At 31.5% G+C, this 12,339-nt stretch overlaps 1 protein-coding gene across 1 annotated transcript; it reads right to left on the reverse strand.

Moving 5' to 3' along the window:
* Window positions 1-7,339: 7,339 nt before the first annotated feature.
* LOC149510936 (acetolactate synthase 2, chloroplastic-like) lies at window positions 7,340-7,671 on the reverse strand. Its single transcript, XM_089756336.1, has 2 exons — window positions 7,563-7,671; window positions 7,340-7,476 (listed from the first exon to the last, which is right to left on the reverse strand). Exons 1-2 carry the CDS (start codon window positions 7,669-7,671, stop codon window positions 7,340-7,342), a joined length of 246 nt encoding a protein of 81 aa, XP_089612462.1.
* Window positions 7,672-12,339: the final 4,668 nt, after the last annotated feature.

A 12,339-nucleotide genomic window follows, 5' to 3' on the forward strand; every position in this document is an offset into this window, starting at 1 on the left:
TTCTGAAGTATTTCTTTTTTATTTTTCATATATATATATGTATGTATGTATGTATGTATGTATGTATGTAATCTCCTGATTTGAGATCATGTTATGGATTGAGAAATTATGGACTCTTTGAATATACAACTGGCAAATAAGTTTTGCCACTTGAATTGTGAAACTCTTGGAATCAAGTGCAGTTCATCAAGGTGAAAATTCGATGTCTTTTAGTTTTGATGATGTAAAGAAAAAACAGAAACACTTCCGAAAAGTGGAGGTGAGATTTAATTATATGGTGAACACCTAAGAGGGTTCTTATTAATGAGGTGTGTTTACCAAGAAGACAAGATAAAAGTCAGTGAGCATAATGCTGCATATTGATATAGGTCTGAAGGAACTTAATGTCTAACAGATGGTTCAAGTTCCATGGATTAAGCTCTACTATATATGGCTTGCAGTCGTCTTCCAATTTAATGGCTTAGTAAGTGCCATTGAGATTTGATGTTTTCAGGCTTTGCATGTATAGAAACTTAGCTTCATCTCAGGAACTTAGTTGACCACAAAGTCAAACCTTGGTGTGCACCAACTACCAATTACTTTTACTTCATAATCACATATAAATATACCTGTCTATCTAGATTAACTAGACCTCTGTAACTGAAATACAAGAAATCAACCTATTTCAATCCCAGCTAATTTCTAATATTAGCTGAATCAAAGTGTGATTATTTGAAAATTTGCAATTTCGGCTAGGATATTTGTGTTAAAATAATTAACTTAAGGACTATTGAAAACTCTTCTTTTGCAGGAACCTGTTAGAAGTCCAATAATAGATTCATGCATTCGGATTACAGACAATGGAAGGGAGAGCATTAACAAAATGGTGCAATTATTAAATCCCTAATTTATGTTCCAGCATAATGCATATTTCTTTTTAGTGCTGCAACATCAATATTTAATGCTTATGAAGTGTTTACGACATTCAGGTCTTCTGCATTTTCACCCTTTGCAGCACTTCAAATAATAATGATCAGCTTAAGGTGTGTAAACTGTGAGCTGTGTTTATTTATCTTGATATCAAAATTATTAGCAAGTCATTCTAATATTTAAACGTTACAGCTAGGAGAAAGTAGTTCAGAGGAAGCAGCGAGATGGATTTGTTGCTTGAAGGATGCTGCATTAAAGATTTAAGCCTATTAACTTACAATCAGTGAGTTAATGGTTATCCTCATGATGAAAGTGATCTTGCTTATTTAAATTTTAGTAACACTTAAAATTATGTTTTAAGAGCAGTTAGTGATCTTGCTTCTTCTCTTATGTTGCATTGAACAGATACAGAGCTGCTACAAGTACATACTACAGGGGTCCTGTTGGGCAATGCTGGTTTACGATGTAACAAAATGGCAGACCTTTGATCACATTCCACGCTGACTGGAAGAGTTGCATGGCCATGCTGACAAGAACATTGTTATTATTCTGATTGGGAACAAAAGTGACCTTGAAAACCAGTGGGCAGTGCCAATGGAGGATGCCAAAGAATTTGTTTAAAAAGGACTATTTTTCTTGGAGACCTCAACTCTTGAAGCGACTAATGTGGAGACTGCTTTCTTAACTGTTCTTGCAGGGATTGTGAACAAGAAAAACCTAGTTGCTGGTAATAATTAAGGGAATGGCAACCCTGCATCACTAGCAGGCAAAAAGATCGTCATTCCAGCTTCGGCGCAAGAAATTCCAGCAAAGAGAAACATGTGCAGTAGATCATGATTGAATTGGATTTGACTCCTGTCAATTTGCTTCTTTTACATTATTTATAGCAGGTTTTGAAGGTGCGGTATATATGTTTGTATATTTACATTGCATTAGTTTAGTTTAGTTTCCAAGGGCAGCTAGTTAATTGCATGTTTTGAGATGGGGAAAACCAAAATTTGAAGTTGAGTTGCAGATTGCTTCAAGTTATATATTTTATCCATTGATCCTGGTTGAAGTTACTTTGTTTGTTTATCCTGTTGTTTCTTGTATAAATTATTTGTATGAATAATTGGAAGCCAAGGTCTGTGGAAATGCCAGAGCCAGAAGGCAGGTGTGTGATTCGTGAACAAAGCTGAATTTTTTATTTAACCATTCTACATTAATCAATGGACAGGATTAGAAATATGAAAAAATAAGCAAAATTTGTTCAAGATATGCGCATGTCATATTTTATTAATTGGTATGAATTTTTTTTTTTAAATTTTATTGGGTACAAAGGTTAGAAATATGAAAATTATTTTAAAGACGATTTTAAGTGTTAATATAATTTACTCAATAAATATAAAAAATTTAAATAAAACATGACTTTTATTGCATTATTTTAAAAGTTTATTTTTTACTTATAATAGCATTTTAAAATGTTAAAAAAAGTCAAGTTGATAAACACGTGTAATTTCAATATTAGTGGTTTGATCACCGAAAAGTTTTCATCAACACTCATTTAGTCAATGATCAATTGATAGTTAAAAAATTATCGATAATAATAATATCGATATTTTTTTTTTAATTTTTTACTAGCACTTATAAGTACCGATAAAAATAACTTTTTTTATTATGTATTTATGTGTCGATCGAAACAAATTAATTCATTGAAATTCACTAAAATCAAACCAATAAAAATAATCGATATTATCCAAAACAAAAAATTATTTTTAAATATATCATATTATAATATAATTAAAATATAACAACCGATAAAACATATATCAAAAAGAAATTAATAACATTACTCTCACTGTTCGAGGACTTTTCCGTAAAATTATATTGTTTATTTAAAATAAGTAATCAATATTACCAAAGTACTCTTGTTTTTTCTCCTTTTCATCTTCTTAATTTGGATTTATGATAAGTGTTCAATATTACTCAGGCTTGCGGGCTCAACCCAATTTGATTGAATTTAGGCATAGAATTTTATGTTTGAGTCCAGTTTGGTCTGGTTTAATTATATTATTTTATTAATGAATAATATATAATTTATTTAATTTTAAAATTAAAATATATTTAAAAACAGCAATATAAATGATATATTATTAATGGACAAACTGGGCGAGCTCATGCTTAGCTTTTAAAAAGGAGGTCTAATAAATCTCGATCAATTATTCTTTTAGATAAGTGATGTTTCCATTGATTTTATTTTTTACTATGCTTGATTTCATTTAAAAAATGGCTAAAATGGTGAATTTTTATTCTAATTCTTGACATCAAAAGCTTGAAATTCAAATTAATCAAATTGAAATTATCATTAACTTAGTACTTATTTCTTCTTGTACAATTTTTAAATTTTGATTTCTTTTTAAAAACCCTACTAGATCAGGGAGGGATAATATTCGTTGAGTTAAGAATGATTTGTTATTCTCTAACTTAAAATCAATGTTAGGGAAAAGCATAGAAATTAACAATTTACTCCTTTTACAAATAAAATTTCAGTTGAGGCATTTCATTTCATTGCAAATCCGTCTCTAATGAAAGTTGAAGTCGGCTTAGGTTCAAATCCAAAGGAGGAAAGGACTTGCAACAGTCACTAAATTATATATAAATACCCACACCTCCAATTCGTTGCTATTTACTTCTTTCCAATCCCATTAAGCTTTCAATACTTCAAAAAACACACCAAGAAAAATAAATCTTGGTTTAGATTCTACCATGAAATTCAGTTGGTTTATTAAAAAGATGGGGCGAAGCAGGTCCTCCAACAAGTCTTACAAGAAGGTGGAGACTGAGGTTGGCAAAACCCTAAAAACTCGAAAGGGTTATGTAGTCATGTATGTGGGCCAAGAGGCTAAGAGATACGAAGTTCCGATAAAGTATCTTTCGCTTACAACGTTTAAGGAACTGTTAATGCAATCCGAAGATCAAGATGATTTTGATACCAAGATTAATGGACCAATCATGATTTCGTGCAATTCTGAGATTTTCGATCAATTGTTGAAGACTGCCAAACACTTTTGGTTGGATTTGATTTAATTTTTTTGTATATTAGGTCAAAGCATTAATTAACAAAATTCGTGTAATAATTTAAAATTTTAGTTAATTTTCAAAAATTTTAGTTCCATTGAAATAATTATTATTCATAAAATATATTTCATCTATCTTTTCTGATTTAGGGGTTCTTTTTTGTTGCATGCTATTTCATCATCAAAACTTAGTGGCTAGTAATTAATAAATTAATTAGACTTTTTTCCTCCAAATTAATTAGAATAAGAACATCTTTTTTACTGAAATTTTTTCAATTTTATTACTTGAAATTTCGGACAAACCCCAATGCTTTTTTAATAGTAGTTTAAATAAATTTAACTTGGAATCGAGGTTTTACCTTTGACATTCCATGTTTGTTTGTTTTTTTATTTTTTTCTTTTGTGATAGATCTAATACATTCTGCATCTTAGTTTTCAGCGAGGTTTTCAATCACCAGATCAAAAATTATATAAACAAACTCAATCAAATTAAGAAATTAAAACCTGTTTAAATTCGGCCAAATATATTCCTCTAATTAGCCATGGCCTGCAGCAGATCATACTTAGTCCTGCCCTGTGATAACATTCCAATAATTTGTCTTATACTTTAAGTTGTATGACTCGCCATGTTTTTCACAAAATTAGATTAAGATAGTAGAATCCCAAAACACAAGAGGACGGCCTTGGCTTCTTGTAGTGAAAAAATTACTATTAAAAATTATCACTTCTAATCTTATAATTTGTTTTCTTCCTGGATGGTCTCCCCTATAAGTATGTATGTGCTTAAAATGTTAATCATTCCAATCACACAAATATAATTAGAGAGTTCCAATTGTGAGTCAAAGGAGAAAATAAAGCTATGGCCAACTCTAACAGCAAGGCAGCAGCAATATTGGTTAACTTAACCCTATTGCTCTCTCTTCTTCTCATCTTCAACATGGCAGAAAGCAGATTCTTTGGCAGTAAGTGGATTAATTAGATTCAATTCAAGCAACATTCTAGCATTTTTTTTTGTTTTATATTTAAGATCTTCAAATTTTGAACTATGACCACTAAAATTTTAGCATTATGATTGTCTCATTTTTATGCAGTTGGGTTTGAAATGGGAAAAAAATCATCGACCCCAGTTTGTGCGAAGGTGTTTGGTGCAAAGGACGGTGACACTTGCTTTAGCATTTCTCAAGCCTTCAATGTGACTTTAGATTTCTTTAAGGCGATCAATCCAAACATTAACTGTGACGATATCTTTGTTGGTCAATGGCTCTGCGTGGATGGCTTCCTCATTTGAGTTTGATTTTTGAAGAACAAACCTTTTTTAAAGCAATATTGCCTAATAAGTAATTAGATATTGTTCGACTAAAGTTTGAATTATGAAGATATTTTCCATTAAATATTGTACGAATAAGTTTGAATTATGAAGATCTCTTCCATTATATATGTTCCTCATAATTTTATTTATATGGAAGTAATTAATTATAACCATTGTTCCATTGATTTCTATAAATAAAAAATATAAGAGCAATAAATGTTATAATATATAAATTCGAAAACTCGATCATTAAACATAAAAATATTGAACTAATTTCAAAAATTCATGAAAGAAATCGGAGTAATCACAATTTAGATAGAATCATTTTCAAATGATTCCAAACAAAAGTGGATGTTTATAATAAATATTAGATTGTAATGCTTTTCCTTTAAAAAAATTATTATTATTATTTTTATTTAACCCTTCATAAGAGAAAGGGTTTTGATCTGTAGGGCCCTAATAGTTTGGGGCAATATTCCTTTTATATTGATGAAGTTATTCAATTGCCTTCTCATGGAATTTGAACAAAATTAAAAGTTTTGTTTGGATTATAGAAGTAAATAAAAGTAAATGTCTTCCAAGGAGATTTTTTTTAAGAGAGGTAATAAACTGCTTAAAAAACATAGGCTTTTGATCTCATAATACCCATAATATCTTCTTACAAATATCTAATAAAAGGAGTGGATGGAAAATGAAGTTTGACTACATCAAACTTCCCCTCATGAGATGCTTTTTGGCCAGAAAATCAGTACAACAATTTGCTTCTCCATAAACATTTGGAAGAGAAAATCTTCTGGGAAAGAAAATCTTTATCTTGAAGAGGTTGCATAATCTTCTGGAAAGCTAAAAGAGAATCTGGTTAGTCCAAAATTTTCATATAACCATAATCCCAAGCAAGTTATAATATCTTTCATTATAAAGCCCCAACCAACCCTTCTTGTGAAGCCACACAAACAGTAACCATTACAAAATTCAAGATAAACATACAGAGAACCAAAGAAAATGATGAACAAAATTCAAAAGTAGATAAGTGCTGTGATCCTCGAGCTCCAGATTTGACCAACCCGTCAATGGAGTTTTGTTCTAATATATGTAGTCTGTCCAATAATCTTTTGCCTTCCAGTCCTTAATTTTTTGGGCAATCAAGACCAGCCGATGTTGGTAAATGACATCGAACAATTCGTGTTGTGGAGTTGTAAAACTCGCTATTTCTTCACCAATTTGGATTGAAATAATATTTCTAGATGTATTGTTTTACTAGTAACTTTGAAATTGATGATGATGTTTGCAGTTGGGCATGCAAAGGCCAAAAAATTGACACCAAACTACTTTCGATTCTTGGGGCACAAAAAGGCGATACTTGTTTTAGCATCACTAAAGCATTCAATTTGACTTCTGATTTCTTCAATGAAATTAATCCAAACCTTAACTGCGACCAAATCTTTGTAGGTCAATGGCCCTGCGTGGATGGTTTTCTGAGCTAAGATTTGGAAGAAAATTTTATCAAATTCGTTTGAAAATAAAGGATTGAATAAATTGTTGAAGATCTTGCAGCTGATTCTTCATTTAAAGTTCTTGGAAAGAAACATTTTTTCAATAATGACAGTTCAAGCTCCGTTTTGCACAAAGAAGACTTGCTTGGTATTGAACAACAATTAAAGTTTAGATTCATCTAGTACATTATTGACTAAAAGGTATACAAGATTTTGATAGGACTAAACAAAAAAACTACTTGGTAGTTTTTAAAAGAGAAAAACTAACTATAGGGGTACAAGCAAGTTTCCTCCATGTCATTCTCATGAAAGATAACAAACTTATAACCCGGAAAACAGCCACAACTGAGAGCTAAGCCCCCATAACTGATCTACATTAGCAAAAACACATATTGATGCTCATTAAAATCAATATTGTGTTCTTCCATTACCCTCTGTGATCATATCATTAAAAGCCCCTCCACTGGGGATCATAGGCAGGACATGCACTTGACGGGGGACAATTACATCTAACATCCAGGAGTGTTCAACATTTTCTGAATTCCCGCTCTGAGATCTTCCTTCCTTGTCACTCAGGCAGCAGGTATTCCACATGCTTCTTCTAATTTGAACATATTTGGAAATATTTCAGACTCATTGGATGGGTCTCCCAAATATGTATCAGCCCTGTTTGCCTTGTAAAATCCATCTTCCCATTGATCAACCATGCCTAGATGGTGATTATTTAACAATGATAGCTTAATGGAAAGATCTTCCACACGGATTGTCGCCAACTCTTGGACGTTCATGATAAACTTCCATCACCATCAATGTCTACAACAACAGCCCCGGGATTTGCAACAGCAGCTCCAATGGCAGCAGTCAATCCAAATCCATAGCCCTCAAACCCCCTGATGTCAACCATTGACGAGGCTTCCTATACTTGTAAAACATAGGCATCTATACATGAATCAATTATGATATATGAATATGGTAAAAGTTGGTGTGTATACATTCAATGAATGAACATAAACAGGGGAGTATTAGATAAAGAAATAAATGAAACAAACCATGCACAAAAATAAAGAAGTAAGCAAAGAAGAGACAGACATCAGATTTTTACGTGGAAAAACCCAAGTGTTGGAAGGGAAAAAAACCACGGGCAAAGCAAAGGCCATCCATTATTAGATAAATGGGTACATAGTTTTGTGTCTAAGGACTACCGATCATCACTAGCTCTTTTATCTAATAAACCATCAGAAAATCTGAATGCAACTCTGGCTCTACTTAAGTGACAGAAGTTAATCCAGATCAAGCCCATCCATGAAGCCATCGACGTCCAGGTCCAGGTATGCGTCAGTATTTGCACCCGTAAGATCTTCAGGAACGAAGTGATCAGCAAAATCAGGAAAGCTGGTACTGGTCATGGTATGCACCCCTTCTCCTTCCTTCATACTTGAAACAACAATCGCTTCATCGTTGATCTCTTCAATAATGTAATCCACTACATTCAGGCAAATATTAATAGATTCACACGGAAGCTCTTCAGGACCAAAGATATCAGCAAAATCAAGAGAGATAATACTTGTCATGGTCTGTATTCAGCTCGGATCATAAGTTTCTTGATGTCTTTCTTTTAGACTCCCTTGATGATCAACAGAAACTCTCTTCATATTTGGAGCTGACGCATCTTCATCGTTAATCTCAAGCGATTTATGCTTCTTGTTCTTGGGTTCTTCTTCGTCTTCTCCACGATCAGCAACATCTTTGTTCTTAATCTCACAAATGACATAATCACTGAAACCCTCATCCATTAAAGAATACGCATGCATAATCCAGTTGCCATTGCCTTGGCTCGACTTGCCTTTCTTGCATGTAAATGTGAAGTATTTGTCCAACCCTAACAGCTGACCACTTGCATTCTTTACTTCTTTGGTGTTTCGGCCAAGCCAACATCCGCATCCTGCAGTCTAATCAATCCTCAATTTACTCTTTTTCTTCAACTTGGTGAAAACCCAGAAAGATTTATTTTCTCTTTTTTTGAAAAGACTCCAAGGCTCTTTGTTTTCTCCATAAATCTCACCCTCAATCAAAATATTACAAGATAATGGCTCTCTATTGATGGCTGGTCGAAAGTAGTAGACAAAAATCTCTTCTTTGGTGGGTAGAAATCAGAAGCCGCAAGGTGTTGAAAACTCTGATGAAACGATTAACATGGTTATATATAGATTTAGATGTGTCGGTATTTTAGTCCAAGTGTTTTAGGTTTTTTTTTTTTTTGGCCGCTTGATAATTTGCCCATATAAAAAATAAATATAATTTAGTTTTTTTCTATGCCCAAGTAATGTGTACTTGGAATAATAAAAATAAACTTACTGCCTCAAATATATTTATAAAAAAAAATAACAAAAGTTTTCTTGATCAATAAAAAAATCATACATAATATGTTGATCACATTAGCTCAGGAGAATTAAATATCGAAATAACTTTGAAAAATCAAAAAAGCATATGGATCATATTGAACGTTTTCTAGTGTTTATTTCACAAATGGAAGTACTAACAGCATCACCTATACACAACCAGCAAACGAAGTATAGCAAATCCTAGAAATTATCCTTTGCTTGGCTCATGGCACCCAAGAATTCTTCTTCATTCGCCGTGGTGGAATGTCTAACACCTGCCTGATTCCGTACTAGATTATGGCCATTATCTGGGCAGACATTTGAAGACAATCGAGCTGGGGAACCTAAGGAAGAGAAATCCCGCCAATTTTGCATTATGGAAGGCAAGCTTTATGAGATAATATGGCATAACTGTTTCAGGCATGCATAATATACCATCATCACAAGTAGAAAATATGTTCTGAGTATCACTAATGTGCTTGAATGCTCTTAGTAGACTATGATTGTAGTTTCACTTTATCATATGCATGCAACCAGGCTTGCCTGAATTGTGAACGTTAGGCGATTGAGTCTCCGCTGATTTTGTGATTTCATGCCATTGAGATACTAAATAAGTTAATATTACATAAATATTCATTTTTTTTCTTGTTTTTCTCTTAGGTTTCAGTTTTGAAAAATGAATATATCCCCAGAAACATCCTTAAAGATCGTTTTTAATTAGTACATGTTTGAGAATTATAGTCAACTTCTGATTCAATTTATTCTTTGTGTTCTACTTATGCTTGCAACCAAGTTGGCTTTGTTATAGTTTTTCAACCTGATGTAATATTGTTTCCTTAAATATGTTTTAAATATTTTTGCAGTCTACCAAAGAATGGGAGCCGTTTTGGGAGAATCCATGGGGGCCTGGAAGACCTGGATGACATTGAATGCAGTGCCATGAGTAGTGCATATTAATATGATTGATATGTTTCTTCTTTCCAGAGACACATAGGCATAGTCACATTGTGCATGGGCAATGTTTGAGAATTATAATCAACTTCTGATTCAATTTTTTTGGTGTCCCCAGAGACACATGGCGTAGTCATTGTCAGAATATCCCATTTATTGGTAAGTAGCGATAGATTTTGTAATTTCTTTTCCTCTATAGTGAAATTAACCACATATGTTCTACAACCCCAAGACTCCAAAGGGCGCTTATATTGGAAACAAGATGGAGAATACTTCACCAATTGGATCATCAAATAGTTTTTTTTTTTCTTTTTTTACTTTACCAACAGAACAGCTGAACATGATTCAATTGGATCATCAAACAAACTGTCTCTCGGACTCTCACTCTCTCTGGACGTTTCTGCAAAATTTTATTGTTTACTTAAAATGAGTAATCAATATTAACATAGTACCCTTGTTCATTTTTCCTTTTCATCTTCTTAATTTGGATTTACGAGAAGTGTTCGATTATTTTTAGCTGGACTTGATTTGATTTCTTTGTATATTAGATCCAAACATTAATTTAATAAAATTCATGCAATAATGTAAATTTTTAGTCAATTTTCCAAAAATTTAGTTCCATTGAGATAATTATTTATATTAATAAAATATATTTCATCTATCTTTTCTGATTTTAGGGTTCTTCCTTGTTGTATGCTATTTCATCATCAAAACCCAGTTGCTAATAATTAATTAAATTAATTATACTTTTTGTCATAATGTATAAGTCCGTAAATCTATTGTTAGACACAATTTAAAGAGTCGCCACCAATCTTTTTTTTTTATCTAATTGTGATTGGTTATTGAGTGAATCTATCTTCTTAAGGATATCCTAAACTTAACTAAAGGTACCTAAAAGAATATGTTTTAATCTACATTTCAAAATTAAGTTCAGAAGTTCGATTACATATGGGAAAAATTATAACACTCCCACAACATCCATCCTAAGATGGTATCATTTAATTTTAAATTATCCTAACAATCATTTTGGTTCTAATAGTCTTTTATTAAAATTTAATTTTTAGATATTGAAAATAACTTCTAAAATTTCTCTATCAATCTGATAGAATCCTTAAAAATACTTCCTTACCTTAAAAGTTTTTAAGGAATCTTATTTATTTTCTTGAAGAGTCTCTGTCATTCAAAAAAAGCTTAATCAATTAAGTTTTGTTTTATCAAAAGTATATCCAATTCTTCCACCACTTAGACCTAAATTAGAAATACTTTCTCACTTCAAGATTTCTAAATTTTTCATAATTTGGGCAAAATTTAAAATTCATAGAATTCAAACTCTTATTATTGAAGTTTACTTATCATTTATTTCTCAATTTTTAGAATGAAAACAAAATGAAAATTATTGTTTGAAATCTCATTAAAAAAGTTTCACCATTTGAGTTGAATTTGGAAAAGATTTTTATCAAGAAATCCCCAAAAATTCAATCATTTGTGATTTTCTTGGAATTTCGTTTTTGCTTAATTGTCATATATTTTCAATAAAAATTTTAAGGTTTTTTTTAAATTTTTTTTGGTTTGGAAATGAATAAAATTAATTTTATTAAATTTTTTTTTAAATTATTTCACTATTTTAGTTAAATTTAGAAAAATTTATCACTTAGAGATTTCTTAAAAATTTACCATTTGAAATTTTTAAAAATCTCATCATTAGATAATTACCATTTATTTTCAAAATTTTGTGAAATAAAAATAAAATTGTCCAAATTATTAGTATTTTAACCATGTACTTATTTTATTAAATAATTAAAACATATTTTGAATCAATAAATTTAAATATACATGTAAAGGAAAATGAATAAACATATAAAATATAATAAAAATATGGGCCATTTACCTTTATCGCAACAATATCAATATGTTCTGAAGCCTTATAAACAAGTCTCGCCAACGCTTAAGTTCTGACCGACACCAACGCCAAATGATAAGCTCTGAAGTCTCTTAAACAAGTCTCGCCAATTTCTTCTGTGGTTTTCAACTTTGAATCCTTGATGGTTGATTTCTTATGTTAGGTTTGACTAATTTGTTGTTTCGCTGTCTATGTTTGCTTTGACTGTTTCCCAATCTTAACGGTTGGCTGTAGCTTTCGGCCCTGCACTTCTGGGTTCTAGCTTTGCTCAGTATTGTAGGACTGTGTGAGGCTATGTTGGAAACTAACTAAGTAATTGGTTGTTTTATGATGTGTTGTG

The sequence above is a fragment of the Durio zibethinus genome, chromosome 27 (genome assembly GCF_047325235.1).
Source record: "Durio zibethinus cultivar Kanyao isolate XHJ-2024 chromosome 27, ASM4732523v1, whole genome shotgun sequence".
NCBI classification, from domain to species: domain Eukaryota; kingdom Viridiplantae; phylum Streptophyta; class Magnoliopsida; order Malvales; family Malvaceae; genus Durio; species Durio zibethinus.

Bases quoted from the DNA above. Each gene is read 5' to 3' on its own strand.
- LOC149510936 (XM_089756336.1), bottom strand. From the start codon at position 7,671: ATGGTTGACATCAGGGGGTTTGAGGGCTATGGATTTGGATTGACTGCT. The intron at 7,477-7,562 runs GTTTATCATGAA...ATCACCATCTAG, and splicing joins AGACATTGATGGTGATGGAA to GCATGGTTGATCAATGGGAA.